The sequence below is a fragment of the Thunnus thynnus genome, chromosome 13 (genome assembly GCF_963924715.1).
Source record: "Thunnus thynnus chromosome 13, fThuThy2.1, whole genome shotgun sequence".
Classification (NCBI taxonomy): domain Eukaryota; kingdom Metazoa; phylum Chordata; class Actinopteri; order Scombriformes; family Scombridae; genus Thunnus; species Thunnus thynnus.
Genome location: NC_089529.1, coordinates 20,096,987 through 20,121,788, shown reverse-complemented (window position 1 = coordinate 20,121,788; position 24,802 = coordinate 20,096,987). Strand labels below are relative to the sequence as shown.

Sequence of the window (24,802 nt, the reverse complement as noted above, 5' to 3'; positions counted from 1 at the left end):
GTTTAGCATCTCTTTCAAGAATCAATGTCCCTGTTAGTCTGGATAATCGTCATCTGTTTATGTTGGGACTATTTTTGGGGAGGAAGAAAAGAGTTCCAATGAAAACTGTCCACAGTAATTTTCAAAGCTGTTAGCACAAAAATGAAATTCCATTAATTTTCGGTTCTGACCAAAAAAAATGCGGAGACAAACATCTCAAAACCTGGACAAATAAAACCTGAAAATATCTTCATGGGTAATTGAGAGAATATTACATTTTATTGTTATACATTTTATATTTTCCATTCATTTTGTGAATGAACCTTTGAATAAAATTTTGAATGCAGGACTTTTTTGTTATGCTATGTTTTGCTATGTCTATGATTGCATACTGTAGAAGTGTCACTGCGTGAGGCTAACAGTAGCTGTTTGTTCATAATCCTTGCTAGTAAATGGGTCTTAAGGGATTTAACAAGCTCAATGCTCTGTGATCCCTCTGTCTGCTAATTGTGGTTAGTAATTGGAAACTTCTATGTTGGTTATAGGAATGTTACAAACTCACTCTGTAGCTTTGTAGTGTATACTGGGGATTCTCGTTTGCCTGTAAAAGAGGGAGGCTTGTAACGTGTGTACAGAAGCACACAGTGTTGTGCAGTGTTTACCTCAAAATAAAGAAAATAAGCCATATAAATGGAAGAGTGTTTTCTTTCTGCTGTGAAAAAGTGTGTTCCCCTGCTTTAAATCTTTTCAAAACCACCTCAGTGAACCTCAGGTTTCACTTTGCCGTACTTCAAAGGATGAGCACAAACCACCAAACAACAATATCTTTGACTCAGAGACGTCAAAAGAGGAACAGGTGTTGTGAAGTGCAGATAAAAAATTACACACATCATAAACCGATGGGGAAGTCCCTGATAAGTCCATCAGAGTTCATTTCAGCCATACCAGGAAATATGCTTCTGAAGAGAGAGCAGAAACAAAGAGGGATTCTAGCAGGATGATCAAGTTTAGATGTTATTTTTAAACATTCAGATTCAGAGTTTGCTAAGAGAGAAATTTGATCTTTTGTGTTCCTGCTTAATCTAATTCAAGGGGGAAGGAATAGATTCAGTATTCTTTTAACCATATTATAGTACTTGAAATCTTTGTAACTTACCTTAGGGATACCTTAAGTGAGGTCCAAGGCCCACCAAGCGAACGGTTCTTGTAGTTCCAGCAAATTAGAATTCATTCAGTTTTTACCATACTTGATCAATACTGGAGAGGCAATTGAGGGAGGGGAGATGTCTCACTCTTTCTCCCACTGACGTGGAGTAGATACCTCAGGAAACTCCCATTTTAAGATGGTTCCTGATACAACATCTTTGACAAAAAGTGTCTTTGTTAGACACCTTTGACATCACCTCTTCTAACCCTAGATTGGATCAAATGAGGTCCAATGAGTGTCAGCTGTGTTTTGTCCAAATAAAGGCTAGCTTTGCTTTGATATTTAGTTTTAATTGTCCAGGATTTGGGAATTTTACATTCCCAATTAGCAGATGGGTTAGCTTTGAGCTAGTGTTGACCCTTGGAAATCTGGTATATCATTCACCCGGTTACCTGAAGCCTCAAATATTCCTGCATCTTTTAAAGTCATTTGAGCCAAGATTCCTCTTTAGTTCACATTTCATGACCATCAAATTTGATGTTTTGAAATGTATAGTTTGTTGGCCCACTCCCAAACTGATTACTCCAAACAACTGCACTTCAAATGCACACACAACAAAGCAAAACATCAGCATCAATGGGCTTGTTTGACAAGTCTGGTCCTGAATTTGAGACAAGCAATTATATGGTAGACTTAACAGAGAGACTTTCACAGTCACAGAGGTATGCTACTGCTTCAGTGTTAGGGCAAGGCCAGTGTCCACACACACACACACACACACACACACACACACACACACAAAGAAGGGTTGTGTTACCCCTGGGGCACAGACATAAATGGCCAGCTAGCTGAAGCAATTCTTACAGCCGTGGAGTACAGAAGTGAGTCATGATGTTCTTGGTCGTGACAGGAGGATTCTATAGCATAGAATCAACTTCATCATCCAACCGAGACCTCAAACGTAAACATTTGAATTATTTAATTACTGGTTTCTGTTGCTTTGGAAATGTAATTTCTGAAACCTCTACACTTGAGCAATTTGTTAAAGACTGACCAGGGACCCTGATTGAACTTTTGGTTTTAAAAAAAAGTATATTTTCTGTTTATTTTGGGCCACGCTATCAGCATTGCTTTGGGGATGGCAGTTGGTCGGTCGGTCAACCACTTTGATCAAAAGATATCTGGACAAATATTGGATAGACTAAGACAAACAGGATGAATTGTAATAACTTTAATGATCTCTCAACTTTTCATCTAGCCCCATCATCAAGTTAAACATTTCAATAGTGTTTGTTTGTTTACAGAAGACATTCTGATGTCTCAGTAGGAAAAGCAAAGGTGTAAATAATAAAATGAATGATGGCTGAATTCCATTTAGCTGCTTCAAGCAGCTGGCTATAGACTCGTCTTACCTGGACTACAGTGATGTTGATGTTGTTTTGTCTACTTTATCTCTGTAATCTGTGGAAATGGTTTTGCATGAAATCCAGTTGAGCAACTGATTACAGTTTTGCAGTGATATTGATCTGAAATGTATAATTATGTTTTTTAATTGGACCTGTATGAGATGGACATAGAAACTTGATTGCAAATGTTAAAAAGTATGTATATTGACAATGACAATAAATCAGTTTAAATTGGCTCAGTGCATCACTTTTTTGTGGCTGTTAGTGGTTATGTGTCCATGTCTGTGTGACACACAGTTTGTAACTGAACTCTGGCTTAACCTTTTTTGGGCCTGGAGTGGAGACCAGGCTGAAGTACGAGCATTTCCCATAAGACTCCTAAATAACTCTGATTTTAACTTACGTGCAGTCACCAGTACATTTAGCAGGGGCAGTGTCCAGATCGTAAGATCACTGTTTCTCTCTGAGGAGCGCTGGAACATGGGATGAATTACAGCTACTGGTCAGCAGCTGCTGTTAAACACCCCCATCACCAAACACACACACACACACACACACACACACACACACACACTAACAAGGAGACAACACACACTGTCAAGCAGACCAATTAAAACACTCTGGGAGTTCTTGTTTAGACAGACTAGAATGTCACAACTAAGACATTTTGGCTTCCTGTTAAGAACCTCCCAACTAAAACATTAAAAAGAAAAGAGAAAGCATTTGTGAGGTTTTGGAAGACAAAAGTTAAAGTGAAAGAGGTTGATATAAATTTGATTGCATAAAAAGTGCTTTATTTTTTCTTTTTCTATTCCCTATCCCTCCTGTTGCCACCCTCAGTTTCTCCCCTTATCCTTTAAAAATACTTTGGTCTAGCCCTGTACAGGAATGTCAAACAGCGCTTATGAGAAAGAAACATGAAAGGGCCTACCAAACATTACACACAAACACACATACACATGCACCCCCACCTACTCATACAAACTTCTACAACCACCCACTCACACACTTGCAGGAAATGGCCTGGTGTCTGGCTTTTGTTTCATTTTATTTCTTGAAAGGTTGTTTACCTGCCTTCCTTCTTTTGCCCCAAAAAGCATTAGCTGAACTAAACCAGGCTGCAGTTAAGATGGTTAACTCCTCCAATGGCTTCAACAGCAATGTGAAAAATGTCATACACACCTTTAAGGTGAATCATTGGCTTAACTGGTAAAAAAAAAAAAGTGTCCAGTGTTACATTTTGCAAGAAGGACAAATGATTTCTGCCAGGCACAGTTGGGCATCCTACCTTTATTTTGATGCCTCAGTTACGAGTTCTGAAGGTAATTTGACATTTTTGTGATATACTGTTTTCAGAGGAGCATGGTATCATTATGTCATCCCTGGAAGAACACAAATACTGCAGTTTTACCTGAAAAAAATTGTTTGATGAATAGTCCGACTACAGTTTCCAAACAGAAGTGACCGCTCCAAAAATGTGTTTGGAATAAATTAATTATAGAAAATTACTGTCTAGAACTCTTCTTTCAAGGTATTTAGCAGAGAAGCACCCAAACAGAATGAAAAACAGATTTACTTCATCCCCTTATCTTTTCACTATTACCAGCTGTATATTATCATGTCACTTCACTGAAGCACTCAGACATTTTAGAAGGTTCAGAGTGTGTGTGTGCATGTGCTGTACGAGTTTGCAGAGTGTGTGTTTGTGTGTGTGCATTGTTTGGATGAGGGGAGCTGAACATTTCTGAGACATCCCTGAAGAATGCTCTCAGAACGTGTTTACAGCCTTCCGGGGGCTTCAGGGACTTCAGTGGCTTTAGGGGGGACTAAGCGAGAGAGAGTTTAACCTTCTTTGCATAATGACTTCCAGACTATCGCGTGTTGCTTCTCTTTTATGCCGCATACCCCTGTCAGGGTCCATCACTGAGTTTATCCCTCAGTGAAACAAAGTTTTTATGGCATGGATTTAGTGTTTGACTGATTTATATCAGACAAAAAAGATGTTAATAAAAATCGGATGGAGTTCAGATTGCGCAGGATTTCCTTTCTTTCGATTGAATAGGTCAGCATTTTGTCAGTCATGGTCAGGAGCTAAAATGGGTCAGCTGAGTTTGGGTTTTGTGGTGGATCCTCACCTGCCAAGAGTAACAACATGTTTTCATTACACCAGTCCCCAGAAGAGATGAAATTTCTCAAATTTAGGTCAACTCAAGTCAAGTCAAATTTATTTCCAATGAACTTTTTTTTTTTTTTTTACAAAATGGGTTAATCACAAAAGTGCTTCATACATACATCAGTGACAGAAATAGACATGAAAGAACAAAAAGCCCACACAGACCGAACACTCTCAGTAGCTGAACTTCAACAATCGGGCCACTGTGGGCCCATTACAGTCACCATTCTTCGACTGAGACATAATCATGTAATTGAATCCTCACTCCCTGTACCTTGAAGACTAATTCAATTACAGGTGTTTTGTAGTTGGGGGGTTATTTCTTAAGCTAGTTGACAGTTCTGCTGATGCCAATGACATCATGTCTAGTCTGGATGTTTTAAGAATTTCCCGGCAAGTTGAGCAACAGCAAAACAAGCTACTTTCAATTTTTGTTTTGAAGGATTCCTATCTTCAAACTGTAGAAAGTACCGGGAATCTATCTAACTGAATCTACACTGTCATATCTGATTGGCGCGGTTTACAGGTTTTTCTTTCTCTTCTGTGTCTGTCAATGTCATTCTCCCAGGAACCAGCTTCACTTCCTTTAACAGGCTGCGGTCTTAGGATGCATGCGGTTTTTGGCCTGAAGTGATCAAGTGCAATTTAGTATGAAATGGGAAGACGACCTGGGGGCCTGCGCTCTCTCTCTCCCAGCCTAAGCTCCTCTTTGAAAGGTTGCCATCCTCCCTCGGCTCCTTGATTGCTTCAGCACATGTCTGAGGGAGTGTATTTTTCTATGCCTCCCTGTGCTGTTACCAGTCAACCACCCTTTCCAAATGAGAACAAAGTGCACTGGATGTCAATGTAATTTGACAGGCAGCAGCAGCACTACAAACCCAAGGTCACGCAAAACTATGTTTTTGTGGATTTGGTGGGCTCATAATTTACACAATGAGGATGATTTGACCTGCTTCTCGACTGGGAACTTTTTAACTGCCAAGCTGTCAGTCAAGTTTAGTCGTGTAGCCCTAATTCACACTTACTTTATGGAACTATAGGACTTCACAATTCTCACATTATCAATCAATTAAAGAAAAATATTTATAATGTGGGAAAGCAAAAATTAAAATTGGAAAATCAAATAGTAATTAAATACCAATGTACCTGGGTAAAAACATTAATAATGAACACTGGAGCGAGGCAGTAGAGCCAACTCGGTCATGGAGCATCATCCATCCCTCACTAACAGTGAAAGAGAGAAAGTAAAGATCTCAGCCAGGCAGTGTCTGCTAATCTGCCTTTCTCATTCAGATCTTTTATTGCTGTGGGAACTAGTGAAACAGCAGACAGGAGGGAGGTTTACAGTCCTTGTGCGGTATGAAGTCCACAACTACCACGGTTCTCTCTGGACCAAAAGTAACCCTCTGGAGACTCAGCCTCCAGGGTTGTGTTTTTAAAGGTCCTCAGTCTTCTCCCACGTGACGACTGTTGTTTGTGCTATAAACCAACTTGGGGCCAGACCTCTGAAAGAAGAGTGTGTTGGCTTCAGTGTCGTCAGATCATAATACATGATGTATAGGTGGAGGTCACCTTAACTGGTGACCCTAACTGGACTTTTTCCAGCCACTTATTTTGCAAGTGGGTGGAAGTCCTCTTTCAATTTGTTGGTCAAAGTAGGCATCAGTGGTTTAGTGCCTTGCTCAAGGACACTATAGGGTTTATTTTTGACAATATGTAGTTTTAACATCTGATCAAAGTCACTGCTTTCATTACAACAGAGCACTAAGGTCATCCATCTCTGCACATGTAAACTCAAAACCCTTTGTGTTAATAACAAAGAATCTAATTCATTCACATTTTTACAGTTTACTTTTTTATTTGATAAAAGAACACACAAACAAAAACAACCATGTACAGAATACTGTTGCAATTACCTATAAGGTTTTGAAGTAGAGCTTTCACCAAATTTGAGAGATTTCTAAAGTTGAGTTATTCTAAACTACACATTAACTGTCAAATGTTGAGTGCACTGAAGGAGGAGTATGGTAATGTAAATACCCTGACTGAAAAGAAAAAAAAAAGCAGATTTCTGCGCTCATCCTGAAATCTGCTTGTTAAAAAAAATCATCCTGTTAAAAAAAAAAAGAAAAAAACTAAGCATCAGAATGCCTTAAACCAGCCAAAAACAGATAATGAACAGCATATGAGCTCCTTTTTTTGCACTTCATAACTTCTCTTCATAAATTCATGCAAAGATTAAGGGAGATGAAGAAATCTCTTCGGAATGCTACTAAGCATCAAATACACATGTGGGAGGGTATACTGTAGGTATGATGGTGGGTGATTAAATGAGAAGGGGGCTCAGATGATAGGAAGGAAGTTAAAAGTCAAAAGTGAGCACTGTCCCGTCCTGTCCTGGACTGCTCAAAGCCTGTAGGTGATCTGTTGGTAAAAGCTGTTCCATAGGTGGTCTGTGGGATTTGTGAAGTCTGAGCCCAAAGTTGTGTACTGCGGCAGGTCATCAAGCAGCAAATCCATGGTCAGCATGTTTCAGAAGAATGCAAACCTCTAGTAAGTATATAAGCAGATGTTCTCACCTGAGATACTAAACATTTCAAGAAGTGACATTCTTAAACAGGCAGCCAAACACTTTTACAAATGAAGATCAGTTTACTTGATCTGAATTAGTGATCTAGAGCTATTAAATTTAAGTTATAACATTTTGGAATTAATACTGCAATATATAAATACAAGCTGTCTACAGGTGAAACTTCAAATTTGTGGGAAAAGATGCCTGGAAAACTATCAGGCCTTATCTCCACTGACGGGTCTTGAAGTCACAGGTCTGGCCCTCAACGTATTTCCCTGCAGAATGCATTTTGTTCAGTTTCATACACTTTTCACCCAAAAATAATTTTCTGCTTCATGTGCAGAGTTCAGGTGTGTATTCACACTTGCTCACCTGTGTGGATGGCCCATTGTTTGAACAGACAAATGTCCTTGTCCATCTCCCAGCCGTGATGAGCTACATGCTTCCAGGGAATGGAGAACGTTTTTTTGTCCTGAAAAATAAAAAAAAGAAATACTGAGTTGGAGTGAGGGTGGCTGCACATTTATCATAGAATAAAATGAGCAAAAGTTGTCAAATATTGCAAGACGGGGTTGCCATTCAAACTGAGTATCGAACTCCTAGGCTACTGTTAACAGTAACGTCCTGCAAAAATATGATTTGCATTGTACAGTCGCAGTAGCCACTGTAGTAAAGAACACCCACACTGAATGAGCTTTTTTTATTTTGAACCACAGTATGTATGTTTTTGACATGTTTTGGCCATTTCCCATCTTCAGATAAAGTATGACAAAAATATGCTGCTGCTGCTCTGAACCAGTTCTTCCAATTATAGGTGAAGATATATTAAAATATATCTGGGATATAGAGACCAAGCGCAAGTTACAAATAAGTCTTTGTGTCTATTTTTCACGTGTTTACAGTGCTAGAAAGTGTTTGGTTTAAAAGGCTGCAATAGTTGCCAAATGTTTTCCAGACCCAGCACTTTTATGTAAAAAACCAAAATCCATCCCAACTGGTGCTTAAAAAAAAGCTACTCTAAGAGTAACATGCAAATATTGTGCCAGTCAGGTCAGCGAAGGAGCAACTAAACATCAAAAAATATTGTTTTTGCTATCTGATGATGAGGTGCTCCATCCCCACGACATATACATTGAAAGGTTCTTTTTCTGTACTCATTTTAATATACTGGCATACATAACATTCATTTGTACCAGTCCATTTAGGAGGAAATAAGCCACTCACCTTGTCCACCCAACTCAGACCAGAGATGGTTTTGGACTCAATCATATTCTCCAACCATGGGTGCATCCAGATCCTTGTTACTGACATGTTTGTCTAAAATTTGCAACAACAGAGAAAAGGAGGACAAAGCGTTTAGATACATGAAGAATGCTGTGAGTGATATACATTAGTGAGAGTAAAGCAGCGCCCGGAACCAAAATATAAATGTAAGGGACTGCATGCAAGTAATATCATTTCTATCCTTATATAACTTATCCACTTGGAGACCTTTCTTGAACAGAAGTGGGCATGTTACACCCCTGAAAAACGGGGTAAAGTAAAAATATCACGAGAGTGATAGGGTGTTGTTTCCTGTGAGAGCATTTACTCGAATGAATCATTGAACATATCCACAATTTACAACAAAAATACCTGCATAACAGGTTGGTTGCAGTAGAATACATGCTTTGTGTAAGTTACAAAAATATACAGTATTTCTCTGAGACATAATTCCCATTTTCTTTGCTGTTACTGGTAAATAATATGCATTATTTATATATATACACACACACACACACACACACACACACACACACACACACACACACACACACACACACACACACAGTATTGTGCAAAAGTTTTACTTAAGATGTTTAGATTGTTCACACAATACCATCTGATCGTCCCAAATTCATTCCACCACATGACAAGATCCCAAACATACAACTACAATCTTAAAGAACTATCTTCTGTAACAAGAAGAACAAGGAATCCTGCAACAGATGTCAGAGTGCCTACAGAGCCTTGATCTCCGAGTTAATCTTGGTTTACATCGAGAGAGAGAGGCAACTGAGACAGTCTAAATCCAGAGAAAAACTGTGACAAGTTCTTCAAGATGCCTCGAAAAACCTACTTGGTGAGTACCTTGAAAAACGGTGCACACGTGTACCAAGTGTGGTCACATCAAATATTGATTTGATTTAAATTACTTCTGTTTACTGCACTTTGTATGCTAGCTCACTAGAAACACTGAGCTTTTCACACTTTTCACTCTAATTTTAGCTACTTTGGCTAAATTGTGCTAACAGCAGCAGCATTAGAAACTTTTTTTAAGATAACATTTTTACACCATTTGATCTGAATTTAGTTACAATTTAGTCATTTAGTCACCTATTTTACCCTTTTGTATTTTGTCTTTTAGAAATATTTTACAGAGCAACATTAAATAATATATTATTTTATGTATTTCCGTATACGAGTACAAACATGTTAAACAAATTTCAAATTTTCAAAATTATTTAGCATTGCTTTATAATTATTCAGTTCCATCTTTGGGTGGAATTTCCCATTACTGTAAATGTCACATGCATCATCAAAGAAGGATATGTTACAAACTCCCAAGTTCCTTTAAAACAAATGGCCAGTTTGGACATGGCAGGTCAAGAATAAGCCTCGCCTGTGTGTCCTTCCTTCTGTATTTCACAACCATAATAGGCCCTGACCTGTTTGTGCATCTGCTTGAGCTGCCTGTTCTTTCACAAGAAAGAGCTGTGTCAACATTGGTGAAGCCGTAACTCACTGATATGTTGAATGGTTAGATAATGCTTCAGTGACAGGAGTGTTTAGTCAAATGAGGTGTGTGCAAACACACGTCCGCAAATCCCTTAGAAACACATGTACTTACATGCACATGCAATAGTACGCACAATAAAAATGGGCAAAGGCTGAGGACAGAAAGGAAATGAGAAGAAGGGTATGCACAGAATACAAATTTGACACTATGGTATTCATTATTTAATAATGTCACACTGAAGGTGTACTATTATTGGGGCTGTTAACTGTTAACCCCAAGTAATCAGGAATAATGTAGAAAAAATAAAGGATAATCCTAAAAAAATCAGGAATAACCAGTTTTTCTTCCATGTTATCTCCAACTTGTCAAGATTATTCCTGAATTGCATTTTCTGTCTTATTCCTTGACTTTTCATGGTGGTTGACAATTTTTGTAAGTTATTCCCATTTTAAAAACTGTTCAGTTATTTCGTTTGTAGGTTATTTGTAACTTTTCAGAGTTTTTTTTCCAGTTTTGTATTTATTTCAAACTTTTCCATGTTTATGTCAGATCTTTCTGTGTTACTCCAGTCTTTTCAGGCTTAATCCACAAGGCAACATTTTCTCAGCAACTATTTTATTTTGTTTACTTTACCAATTATTACCAAAATTTTGAGGTTGCTTGTGGTTTTGGTGTGTACCATTCACAGACTGGGAGATGTGGTGACTCTGTGGTTAGCACAGTCCAAAGACATGCAAACTCCACACACAAAGATGAATTGTTGACAACAAATTGCCCGTAGCTGTGAATGTGAGTGTGAATGGTTGTCTGTTTGTATGTGCCAGCCCTGTGAAAGACCTTTCCAGGATGTAACTCGCACCCATGAGCTCTGCCTTTGACCCTGAACATAATAAGTAGGTATAGAAAATTGATGGATTCACATGCTGTCTCTTAAGTTGTCAATAACACACCAATCAAGCCAACTTCACGCTACATTCTTATGATTTCAAAGGTATCTGGTGTCAAACACTCACAAACACACACACATACACACACCCATTTGGGACTCCAAGCTCCCTAATACAAATGGGAAGGATTACTTCCAAATAGTGTTTGACATCAGTGTGGTGTGAACAACACTTTGTCTCTACTGTCCCAAGGCGGCTCATTTTGTCTGTGCTGACAGACAGCTCATGTAACCCAATCCTCAGGTACTGAGTGAACAGCCGGCCCTGAGTCATTACTTGGCATTGGAGTTATACACACACGCACACACACATGCACACACACGCACACAACAAACAAGCTCCCTAAATACAGTTTGAAGTGCTGCATAATGTTTACTTAGGTAACTTTTGGGGACATTACATAAATTTACATTCACTTCCCAAAGACTTACCCTAACCCTACCACTAAGCACTACTTGCCTCACCCTAACACTTACTCTAACCTTAACCTAATCCTAATCTTAACCACTGACCCAAAATTCACACAGCATTTGTCCCCAGTTGGACAAGCCATCCCAGTTAACTGGTCTTTAGTTTGAAATGTGTCCCCGAAAGACCCACCCACCCACGCACACACAAACACACAGAAATACACCCACCCACACACACACAGAAATACACACACACACACACACACACACACACCACAACAAAATGTGCCATGTGTGCTTCACAAAATTGTTAATGTATTATTTTAATCTGCTTTAGTTTAAGGACATCTCAGGCTTGAACAAAAAGCTGTGTCTCTTCCTCAATGCGTGGCCACACACACAGACACAAACACAGAAAACACACTCATGGGAATGCCCCCTCACACAGCAGACTGCATGATCCCTCTTTTGTGTGCTTTTAATGTCTTTTTTCTGCCTCATTACTTGGTTGGAGTCAGTGGACCAGACACACACACACACACACACACACACACACACACACACACACACACACACACACACACACACACGCACATACTCTTTTCCACACTGTTCCTGTGTGTCTTACTGTGTAGTTTAAACTCCCACTAGGGTGGAATAAATGGCACACAGGCTGAAATCACTGTCAAGCCCCTGAGCTCAGCTGATGAGGTTTGATTAAAGCATCTGAAACCCAAAACTCGCTCTGTGTGTGTTCACTTCCAATCACTCTGGCTCAAGCAAGAGGTCAGATAGTCGCTTACACCACAGAGAGTACACATTTACTTCACTGTCTCTCGTGTGCATGTCCTCATTAAATCATCCCTGAAAAAACAAGGGAGCATCTTTGACTTTGTGACCTTTCAGATGCACGACTTACCGGCCAGAGTCAAGTACAAGATGAGCCTTAACGTATGGAGGCACTTGAAACATCTGGAAAACCTTAACCTCGGCTAAATGAATAGGTGGAAGTAGACGCTTGGTTTTCTGTAGTCATTTTGTCATCATGTGACACTCCAAAACATGATGCCACTGATTCCAGACGGAGCCAGAAAACATATTTTTTGCACTGATGTCATGTTCACAAAACAATGTCTCCAAGACTATATATCAAACATGGATGGCACATTCTTCAGCCGTGCTTTACTACAGTATTTGTTTACTACATTATGATTGGTTTCTGTGTGTCAGGGTGTGTGACATGCCAGACATTCAGTTCTCTTTATGTAATTACCACTTCACAGTTTCACACCCTTTTTTTTTTTTTTAGCACAAAGCTTCTGCTCAGGTGTGTAAATTACCTGATGGTTGGCATGATATTCTTCAACCTCAACAGCCATGCAAATAAAATACCTTTGTGTTTACATAAGAAGAGAAACACCCTGTTGAGTCAACAAAGCCAGAGTTGTGGTAGGATTCTGTACTTTCTGGGGTTTTTTTGTTTTTTAAATATGTTTACATTTTTTTTGGGGGGGGGGGGGGGGGGGTTCAAGTGCAGAAATAATATGTACAAAAAGTTAAGTACAGATAAGATGTTTCATCTGTACTTTATTGGAAAATGTACTACATGATGTGAAATAGTGATTACATTCACTGCATCATAAATCATTACAGTGTGACATATGCAATAAACAAAGAGTGACACCTGTGGACCAACACATAAACAGCACGAAAACAATTTGTGGGTCACGCTTTCATAGCTTGTAAGCCATTTAGCGTTAGTGTAGTGCATCAAATACTGCTTGTTTTGCTCATCAGCCTACGCCCAGTTCATGAAAACTTATTGATGCATGCTCTGTCGTCACCTATTGTGAGAAGGGCAGATATTGCCTCTTAAGCACGGATCATTACATATTACTACAAGCAAAACCAGCAGATTGTTTGGATAAAAAAAAGAAAGAAAAAAAAGAAGAAAAAAAAACAGCAATGGTAATAAGAGTAGAGAAGGTGTGGCTGGACACATTAATAAGAAGAATCCAAGAAGAAATTTGTCACATTCATCAAAATATCTGATGTAATACATGTTTAATATAAAAAAATAGATTGACAAGAACTTTCTTGGTGTTATTGAGGATCTTGGTACAAGTTACCACTTCAGTGGTAAAGGTAATACCTAGTGAGGGTGCTTGAGAATTTTGAAGTTTAAGAATATCCAATGGATGAAATTCAGACCTTTTATCCACTGAATTCTGCTGACACCTAGTGGACATTAGTGAGCAGTGCAGCTATAATGTTCCTCCTCATCAGTTAAAAATCATGGGGTGAAAAATTATGATTCAATTCAGTTCAATCTTATTTATATAGCGCCAAATCATGACAAAAGTTATCTCAGGGCGCTTTTCACATCGAACTGGTCAAGAATGTACTCTTTAATTTATTGAGTAAGTCCTTGGCGACAGTGGCAAGGAAAAACTCCCCTTTAACAGGAAGAAACCTCAAGCAGAACCGGGCTCTAGGTGGGTGGCCATCTGCCTTGACCAGCAGATGTCATCCTGGACAATGAAAGAACCCCCTTACTTATTTCACTTTTTTATTTTCAGAAAACTTGAGTTCTGCTGAAACTCTCAGTTCTTTTAAATCAATGCTAAAGACTTTTCTGTTTCCCTGCTGCCTTTTATTAAATCAAATTTGGAGCTTCTTATTAATATCTTGCACTGCACTGTAAATTTTAGTCTCCTGTTTTATCTGTTTTATTCTATTTGAGCTCATTTTTTTTCAATTTAACTCTTTTTAATTGTATTTAAATGTGTCTTTTGTGTTTCATTTACCTTGTTGTTGAAATGTGCTAAACAACTAAACTTGCTTTGCTTATTGTCCATTAGATCTGTTACATTTAAATGTGTAAATTGCTTGCTTTATGTCTGGAATCATTTCTCTAATTATCTCATCAATAAGACAGGATCCATTTGGAGCTGGCACTCTTTTTCAATCTTAGTGGTTGGTTTAATATAATTTGTAATCTTTGGTTGGAAATAGCCTATCTGGTGTAAATATTACAACATGCACCTTAGTAATCTATCTGTTTGAGACCATGTGTAAAGTGCAGGTTGGTACGCCTGACAAAATATAGTTTGGTGGTGTGTCAACAGTATCCTGCTGCTTTATTTATACAGATATACAATATGGTATACATATTATATAGAGCGATGTATCTTGTAGGGCAAATTAAATCTCAAACTGCCACATACTGCAGGGGGAAATATAATAGATTAAACACTAATGTAAAACTGTGTGTCTGCTCTTTTTATTAAACACAATTTTCTCTCCCTCTCTCCTGATGAGCAATGATGAATCATGATGTGTAAGAGATGAAATAAGACATTTCACGCCCTGAGAAAATGGGGCATGGCTTACAGGAATGGGATTGTAATTTTATTTATTTTTTCTTTCTGCTTAGCTGTAAAAAATATAGATTGATCATTACTGATCAATTTTTGTTGTTGTTGTTGTTGTTGTTGTTGTATAGCACCAATAGAAAACGCAGACTCTTTTGACCTTCTCTCTGGAGTTGTGTCACTTACAGTCATCAAACTTGGTACACTTGGGGCCTTCTCATAAGTAGCCCCTACACCCTCTCCCTTCCCACTTCCACTCCGTTTGCGTGTTCATGTGGAGGGTCCACCGTATTAAGTGCCATCCCAATCCAATTAGCGGGGAGTGGAAGTGGGTTATAAAACCCTCCAATAGCGAGCCTGCACCGATGCTGACCTATTGTTTTCGTCATGGAAGACGCTCCATACAGTATTAAGTGTTTTTATATAGTGTACAGGGACTGTTGCCAAGCAGCTTATAAACATAAGAGTGCAAAATGAGAAGTGTCACGGGTTCACCTTCTTAGTGACTATTTTTCATGCTGTTCAGCTGCCAGATCACTAACTCTCCTGTCATTGCAGATCCTGCCACCCCCATCTGCCCTGCAATCACCTCACCCCCCCCCCTCACCTGAGTTTCCCCACCCATCTCCTCACCTGGATCCCATTATGCTCATCAGTCACTCCTCATATACTGGCCCAGATTCTCATACCCCTTGCCAGATTGTCTAGTGTGTTTGCCTAGCTTTCCAACATTACCTTATCTATCTAGCTATCTATGACCCTGCCTGTTTCCCGGTCTGGAGATTTTGCCTAGTCCCTTGGATTTGTCTGCCTGATCTACCTACCTGCCTGCCTGGTTTGTGACCCCTGCTTGTTTCTGGGCTGATTAAAGAATATTGGACTCTGCTCCTGACTCCTGACTGAAAAGAAATGCAACCAAAGGGCTTGGGAGCATTTTTAGTATAATATTAGTATTTTTTCCATGGGCTTAGGCCTACTGTGGAGTGAATGTAACATCTGCCACTTCACTGCCCACACTGTTACTTATGTTATTAGTGCTGTGGATAAAAGATGATGTTTCTGACCTAAACATTTTCTTCACTATCCTCTCTGACATATTAATTAACAGGTTCATTATCAAGAATTGAACCTTGAGGGTGTTGTATCACCCAAATACGCCACAAAAAAAGGGGAGAACCTAAAAAATACGACACAGGCAAATTACTAAACAAACTGAGGAATTTCTGTCCTTATTTGAAAAAAAGGTGGAGAAGATGTGAGTTGCTTTTGTTGTGAATGTTTTATTTAATTTTATCAATTAATTATTTTTTTTGGGTGAGTGGGAGGGGGGGTGTGGTGTTGTAGGGGGGTTCTTCCTCCATATGTTTGAAAGTAGTATCATTCTTTTATATACACATAACAGGTTTGGACAGGAACTTCTGTAAATTGCTTAATTTATTTCCAACGTAAAACTAATAAAAAATTCAGTCCCTTAGTGTATCCTTCATATTGCCAGAGACAAGGACGTTCACAACCTCTGGTTGTTATATCCCAATCAGCAGCATGAACTAACTATACTTCTGACCACAAACTTCTAAAGGAAAAGGTAAACACATTTATTGTTTTCAGGGGGAAACATTTATTAATGTTTGCGCACAAATGTAATTACCACAGATAAATTCTACTGCATGACAGGCTTTCAGTAATACTTGCAGTGTTACTGTAACATTAGATTGCCATTTACATGTGAAATTTAGCAAATGACAATATAACCCAGGATATTTGATGTGAATAGTGAAGCCAGAAGGAAAACTTTTTTTAATTGCAGCACAAAAAGTGGTCTTCAAAAATCAATCTTTTTAATGGCATATCTGAAAACTGATTGAGTGTGCTGATGTGGTTTATACCCAAGAAATGTATTTTTGTATCTTTGATAATAAAAAGATTTTAAAAAAATAAACATCTACACCTTCTGGTGTTTGATGGCAACCGTTGCTGCTCCTGACCATTGACTCAATCTAAAGATTTATTATAAGTATTTATATCCAGTCAATGATCCTGAGAGATGCTGATCAAAAACCATGGTGACAAGTTACAACAGTTCCTATTTCCACTGGAGAGAGAGAGAAGTTCCTCCCAAAGCTTGCTGTTGTATTTATACCTTCCAGCTTCATGAAGGGAACTTCATTCAGCTGTGAGTGTGACTACAAACAGAGTGCACTCTGTGATGAAGTGGGAGTGGGAGGCGTCATCCTTGGAAAAGGCCCTTGGTCCTTGTGTGGATGCCCTAAGCCTATAAAAAATATAGCATCAATGGTGCCACCATGTGGCCAGTTACAGACGATGATGTTTACATTTTTGTTTTTGGCTAATAACTCATTAACCTTGAGGCCTAGATGAAAACTTTTTTCTGTGGATTTCTTGGATCATTATGATGCTCACTTGCACCTGACTAGATTTTCCACCATTTTGAATTTTTTGTCAAAACATTTTTTCACTCCTCATTCTCACATTTGTTCTTTGATTTCTTTTACCGTTTTCTGACCATTGGCTAGCAAAGTGGAGTAGGCGAGGTTTTCGTGAATAGAAGGCTTTTAACTCTTCAATGCAAAGACCAATTTCAACCAAAATTGGGTCACATGCACAGAGGTCTCTTGAGTGAGCATATTAAATTTCATGCAATTTCACCACTGGGTGGCACAACAGTTAACAAACATTTTTAAATAACTGCTTTTCTATTAACATTACAAGGCTGATACTTGGTACACAGGCCAGCTGCTCTGTATATTAACATGAGAGACTAATTGCGCCACCTTGTGGCTGTTTATGGCATGCTTTGACTTTTGCCTTTGCCTGTTGGCCAGCAACTCTCCCACAATAACACATGCTGTGGGGGGTGGAGGGCAGAGGCACCAAGTTGCCAGCACTCCTAAAATTTCTTCAGAGATTTTGCGTTTTTGTTATGGTCCTGTCACAGTCCTGTCTGTTCTCATTGTGTTTTCTGGGTTTTGGTTGTCTGTTTGCTCTTTGTGTCCCTCCTGTGTTCCTGTACTCCTCCCTAGCCTGCTTTTCTGTCCACACCTGCCCAGCATCATCCTAGTCAGCCCTGCCCTGTTCCATTTGTTCTCCCAGCCAATCAGCTGTTCTCCAGCCTAGTTACCTGTCCCCCATTCCCTCGTTAGTTCTGTCTGTATTTAAGTCCAGTTTTCAGTTCAGTCTGTGTCGAATCGTCTGTACATTTTGACTGTTCCTGAGCTACAGTTTTTGTTAGTTACAATAAATAGCTGTGATTTAGATCCTGTCTGCCTGCTGTCTGTTGCACTTTTGACAGATCAATTCGACCAGCCACGGAGCCAGCAGAGACTGACTAGCTTCCTGTTTTCTGGCCTTTAATCCATCCAAAAGATTCTGATGGTGAACTCATAACCAAGGTTTTTCAGACCATCCAGGAAGAGAACCCTGCTCTGGGTAAGAGGTTGATGGCAGTTCGCTGGGAGTCTGTGGAGTGTGAGGTTCCATTCCCAGTGTTCCTCAGTAGCCATCCAGCCTTCACTACCCTCCCTGGCCATCAGCTCCCTAGACCTCACATTGGTTTCCTGTCGATCCAGCCCACACTACCGGTTTCCTGCAACCAGCTCCAGCCCCGCTGACACCCCACCAGCCTGCTGTTCCTGCTCTCCAGAGTGGTCCTGCCTATGTCACCAGCCTCCAGAGCGGCTGCACACTTCTGGTTGTCCTTCTGCCTGTCCTTCAGTGCTGCTCCACCTACATCACCAGCATCCAGGCCGTTGTCCAGAGCCGCTCTGCCCTTCGGCCCTGCATCCTAGTCACCCTCCAGATCTGTTTTGCCCATCAGCCCAGCAGCCCAGGCGGTTTGTCTGAGGTTTCCTGCTCAGCCTTTTTTGCACCTCCAGGCTGTCTGCCTGAGGTCCCCGGCTCCATTCTTCAGCTCTCAAGTCATGCTGCCATTGGCTTCTGTTCCATGAAAATAGCACGCTTTTCATGTCCCACAGGTCAATGCTGCCATTGGCCTGTGTTCCATGAAAAATGCTCTTTCCTCCCATATGGCCTATCAGCTAAAATACGGTATGATTCATTGTAGAGATGATGAAGTTGTGTATTGCAATCACGAGGAGTGTTTCATCAGATGTACTTTAGCCTCCCACATGTGTAACAGCATGCTGCTCTACCAAACTAAAAGCGTTTTTGTCTCCTTTTATAATCCTAGTAGCTTTATCTTAAATGTTTTTTGTGGTAGCTTTAATAAATGTGTTGATAAAGTCCGATTCCTACCATTGATCCAACTTCACACACATCTATCAAAGACAGGGGCAGCAAAATATAAATACTGAACCTCAAGAACAGCAGATAATTGAAAAGCCATATCCAAATGTTGAAAAAAGAACATTTATATTAATCATTTATATTATTTAATGTAGCCTTGAAGAAATGGTTACAAAGTACGATGTAGCATATTCAATTTTAATTCAACTTTTTTATGACCAAGAAAACATGAGTATGTTGACATAGCTACTTTACAGCTATTTATATGTTAACTGTATTGTCTTCACTTGCTGTCTCGTTGTTGTTTTTTCTTTTATCTTGAGGTGTGTAAGTGTATACTATAGGACCACAATGGAAATAAGCCTTGAGGCTTCACTGTATTTTCATCCTCAGTGATTTTTAGTGTATGTAATGACTGCAATGCGGTGTTTTTTTTTTTAAATCATCATGCATTGATTGATTCATTCAATGTGTTTCTCCAGATGGTGTTCAGAACATCCAGAGAACAAGCCCTAGAAACCCACATCCAAACTGTAAACGTGACGGACTGCATGGATTACATTACCGTAAGTATTCTAAAAGATTTTACAGGCAAAACATGCTTTTGAATATCTTCCATTTATTATCCTCCTTTGTTTTCTGCAAGAGCAAAATTTACATCTTTCAAAGGGCTCTTACTGGAAATACCATCTGATATTTAGAGATTGGGAATAAATTGCAGGTCTACCTGAAAGACTTTTGTTGCCATGGTTTTAGTCAATCCATCACTCTCACATACAGTAAATATTAATTGGCTATCATGATTACAGATGATTTTTACTAATCCAGTGATTCTTCTCTTGTCACTCATATAACATTCAACATACATATCATGCATTTCTTGCAAGTAGTGAAATGAGATGATAATTGCTAGCTTTCAGTTTGCTCAATTTTGACCATGCTGTTGGAGGTGTGGTTAGTGGTTACTTCACGGGCAGTGAAAAATCATCTTTTTATGCACTGTTCGGGAAAATAGTATTAGAGGAACACACATGAACAATACTATAAAATAATTAATTTAATCTCTACTTATTATTGTTTATCAGCAATGTGAAAAATACATGTTTTACATCTTTTATATTTTATTAAATTTAGAAATGAAGATGCATTTCAGACACAGCACTAGGCTGTGAGGCATATCAGCGACCGCAATCTATGGTGAGCCCAAAGGATAATAATTATATTTTGAAATAAATAAATGTTGATAATTGGGCACACTAGTGGATAATATTAGTAGTAAGTATGTCTACTCTCAGCTCTTCATGGCACACGATGGTCAGTTGCTGCCCTTAAAATAAACTATGTGTAAACTATCCAGGACCCTTGGCTGGTGAAGTATTTATGGGTGTCCTGGGATTTTAGGCTATATCACAACACCTTTGACACTTATGTTAAATTCAGTGGCAGAAAAATAACTCAGATCTCTTACCAAAAGCAAAAAAAAGCAGTACAGCAGTGTAAAATACTGCATTACAAGTAAAAGTTCTGCATTTACAAGGCAAAAGTACAGATGTATTATCAACAACATATACTTTTGATACTAAGTATCAAAACTAAAAAAAGTATTTGTAATGAAGGCAAACACCAGTCTGACTGGTATATTATTGGCTTATTGTTACTGATGCATTAATGTGGAAGTAGGATGTTGTAATACTGCTGTAATACTACTACTGGGTAGTTTAATCTGTATCAATTCGTCATATTTTATAAACTGATGATGTGTTTTGTATGTAACATCTTAATCAGCAAAGTAACTAATAACTATAGTTGTAAAAAAATAATCTCCCTCTGACATGTAGACGTATAAGAAGCTATACAGTAACAAAATACTCAGTTGAAATAGCCTACATCTAAATTGTAGCCTGCTTGAGAACAGTTTTTGAGTAAATCAATTTAATTACAAATACATTTTCTGCCTGGTAAATGGCACCCTATTTTATCCAGAAAGTTAGCGTTGCTGGGTTTTTTTTCCATAAGCGAGAAGTCGAATGTACAAGCTAAACCTTAAACGTTACGAGCATACGAGACGTACTTGAAGGCAACACGTAAATACTATAGGAGGAATGTCCCTGCGCATCTATTAGAAGTATTAAAGTCAGCCGTCCGGGAGGTTCTGTACGTGGCAGCGACCAAAACCTTCTCTGTCGTAGTCACAACCCGGGGGTGCCCAGTGAAATTGCCGCTACATACCAAAGTGTGACGCTAATCTTCAAAACCCAGGAGACTAAAGGTAACAAAACGCCAAATATTGTATAATTAGCAACAAAAACCCTTTTTGACATCACTGGAATGGGTCTGAAAGCGTTGAACTCGCGTGCCTTCCGAACATGCTGGGATGGTTGTCAATAACTGGGTCCAACAGGTTTTTTTTGGTGTGTTAGTAGAAGCGAGAGATTTGTGGTACCGAGATTGAAAAGCAACAACGACCGGCTATTTTGTGAAGTCTGTGTTCATATCCGACATGTTAGTTGCGCTGTAATGGTGCACTCTGTGAGGCCGTCGGGTTACAATGTTTCGCAGCCAAAGCGGAGAAAGTTTTGAAACTTTGCACGAGTTTTGCGGTAGAGCATCTCAGACGGCGATACATGACATAGCGTTTAACTTATACACATTCTGAAAATTTAACAGTGACCATGAATTTCTTTGAATTTCGGACACAAGAAAGTCTCTTAACATGCAGACTTCAGGGACTTCACGGGACCCAGATAGCTGAGATGGGAATTTCTAGAAACAACTGTCTTGGGCTGACGTCACCGGTACGGCTTCTATCCAGCTGAAGATGATGAGCAGGCAGCAAGGAAAGGTCCAGAATCTACTCGGTTTTTTATTAGATTGTAGTTGAAAAGCCGTATTTTTTTTCCTTACAAGTGAAGTCTTTCGGTTATCTAGAGAACTGGGAACATTATATCGCTGATTAACTTTTAAACATCTTATTTTCATTGTTGTGAGCGCCACAAATAAGGTGATGTCACCTCTATTATATTGAGGAATTGGCAGAAACTTTGGTAATAAAGCCAACAGTGTTTGCATGACTTGGTACCACCAGTGGGGAAATGAAAGGATCAGTTTTCTCGCTAAAGAGTGAGCCAACCCTTTAATTTGAGTTGAGTTCAAGGACAGCTAGCAGCTCAGATGTGTGCCTAGATAATAAAAAAAAAAGCTCCCAAAGAAAAGATGTTTGCTTTGTCCATCATTGGCAAATGGTACATAATGTCACTGTACACAATGTTCTTATATAAAGCTTTTTAAAAAAATGGTGAAGCAGGTGAGTTAACAGCAGCAGCAGCAATGAGACTAAGCCTAGATTACAGAGACCCACAGAAGTTGATGTATCTGTGCAGGTTTGATGTGTGTGTGTGTGTGTGTGTGTGTGTGTGTGTGTGTGTGTGTGTGTGTGTGTGTTTGTTTAGATATTTGTGTGTGTATGAGGCAGGTGAGGATGTGTGTGCAAACAAAACAAGCAGACAAAATATTACTACTAATAACAATATTATGAAGAAGAAAAATGGAAAGAGAGGGAGAGAGAAAATGGGGAGAAGAAAAATGAAAAAGAACTATAAAATAAGTAATAGTAGTTATTAATACTTACAATATAGTTGTAGGTCTTGTTGGGTGGAGTGATGGTTTAATGGGAGTGAATGTTCGGTGAAATAGGGGATTGAGAAAGCAGTGGCTGTTGGGCAGGTGGTTGGTGTCCTGCAGTGATTTATATGTACTTTAGTGCACTGGCAATAATTGGATGTGGCAGCCATTGGATTGTGAGTCAACAAATGGAGGGAGGGATGCCATGAAACTGTCAGCAGTGATTGGGCTGTAAAGGAGGTGACATGCCCGCTGAGAGGAGTCTGTCTTGCTAGATGCAGCTGCAATACAAAGCTGCTTTACTAAGTTACGTGGAAGTGCGATAACAAAATCAATCACTGTTTCTTCAGTCCAAGTCTGGTCTTTTGTATCATGAATAATAAAACAACGTCAGGGTGATATACACGAGTTACAACATCTGTGTCTGTTTTATTTATCATTCTCCATGGAAGGCTTAGTGTTTACATACCATGAAAAGGTTTTTGGAAGTGGATAATGTATTTTGTGTACTCTTGCACATAAAAAACCAGTGTTCTTTAATGCTTGTGTCCACATCAAATGCTTGCTTATATAAACTAACGCGTGGAACATTGAGCATGTCCATCCCTTTATGCGAATACTTCTGAAATGAGTCAAACTCTGTGAACAGTTGAGCTCTTCTACCAGGTTGAGAGGCAGTTTAGTTACAGATTACCAGTGCTGCCATTTGCCACATTTGGATGGTTGTGCTTTGCAGTAAAATAGATCTTAGAGCCTATTTTTACCTGACTGCAGATGTTATTTTTAAGCTCTCACTGCATCTGAAACTAATTTGCCCTAATGTAAACCACATACAGTCAGCAGAAATCTTGGCTAAAACTTCTTTAACCCTTTCGCACACTCAAAAAAGACATTTTCTACACTGTCCTTCCTGATATTATCTTTTTTCATAGCGAAAGGAAACTGTTTCTGAAGTGCTCACTTCCTTTGTCTCAGAGCAAGGAGACACTAAAATGACCTAAGTAGTCTTTCTATTGGCCGGCTGGTTGTGTGAAGTTGTGAAATTGCCTCAAACCTGGAAATTGTGTTCTTTAGTCACCCATGGTGTGATGTTCGGGGGGGGGGGGGGGGGGGGTGAAAGTCAAAGCAAATTTTTGAGCATGTTGTCTGACTGTGGGGAAACATTTGCACTTTGTTTAGAGTGAATTTGATGATCACTACTGATACTAAGTAGGGACCAAAAGGTCTTTTGTCATTATCAAAAGATTAATGAAAGTTTCACTATCTGTAGCAATGCCAAAAGTCTTTAATATCCAATAAGCTGTGACATATTGATTTAATCTAAGTTAAATATAGTTTATTTGAAGAGGAACTGTTCTTGTAATTGAAATGTGCAGAGCAAGAGCATTGAAGTGGTTTTCTTTGCTAGAGGAGAAAGTTAAATCTCCTGGAGCCTGACAAGCAGGAATTGCCTGAGCATGTTCACAGCCTGCGGGTGCTTTACATGCACATATATGGTGTATAATGTATCATGTATGTATCAATCAGCGCACACGTGTGTTTGCACAGTGACACTGTATGTGGGGGCTACACCCACCAATCCTGCTTAACATCTGTCGGGAAAAATAGCTGTTTAGCATTAACCATCCGTTGTTTATCTTAGTGCGCCATTTACAGGCTTCAGTGTGGAAAGAGCTTATCTTCATTTTTCATGTCTCTGGCATACAACCTCCATTCTTTATTAAGATAGCTGTTTTCTTTCTCCATGCTAGTTTTATCAAAATACCGGAATTCGGTCTTTGCTGCCAGAGTTTAATATTGAAAAAATGTGAATTGCCTTGATGCTTCTACAAGCAAAATAAGCCACTTCACTGGGTATTTCCACACTTGACGTTGTGAGCTTTGTAGCAACTTTTACAAAGGGGCATAGGAGTCACAGTGAAAGTGTGGCTTTGAAGGCTCTGATCCTGAAAGAGAGGTTTAGTTTGTAGACCACATTTCCTCTAATTATTGACAGTTTTAAAAAAGGTTTGAAGTAGGACAAACAGTATTGAAGTGTTTTTTCAGTTGCCTTGACTACTCTCAACTACTTACATCAGCCCCACTATAAATCTAAACAAGAGATGTTTTTTTAACAACTTCCTCGACTGGA

The 24,802-nt window shown here is 39.2% G+C and overlaps 2 protein-coding genes across 6 annotated transcripts in view; one reads left to right on the top strand and one right to left on the bottom strand.

Annotated features, from left to right (window-relative positions):
* Positions 1–6,347: 6,347 nt before the first annotated feature.
* LOC137195865 (interferon regulatory factor 1-like) lies at positions 6,348–23,362 on the bottom strand. The gene is made up of 4 exons (XM_067608535.1): positions 22,679–23,362; positions 8,502–8,594; positions 7,650–7,749; positions 6,348–7,552 (listed from the first exon to the last, which is right to left on the bottom strand). The coding sequence occupies exons 2-4, from the start codon at positions 8,586–8,588 to the stop codon at positions 7,500–7,502; spliced, it is 240 nt and encodes a 79-aa protein (XP_067464636.1). The 5' UTR covers positions 8,589–8,594; positions 22,679–23,362; the 3' UTR covers positions 6,348–7,499.
* Positions 17,970–24,802, top strand: part of LOC137195864 (prolyl 4-hydroxylase subunit alpha-2-like) — a 32,133-nt gene continuing 25,300 nt past the window's right edge. For 2 of the 5 annotated variants that reach the window (XM_067608532.1, XM_067608533.1), the window contains exons 1-2: positions 17,970–18,852; positions 19,533–19,616. In XM_067608532.1, coding sequence (XP_067464633.1) covers positions 19,533–19,616 — 84 coding nt within the window. In that variant the 5' untranslated portion in view covers positions 17,970–18,852. Of the gene's footprint in view, positions 18,853–19,532; positions 19,617–21,184; positions 21,320–24,802 lie in introns of those variants that run through there. The other 3 variants (XM_067608531.1, XM_067608529.1, XM_067608534.1) reach the window with 3 other exon arrangements.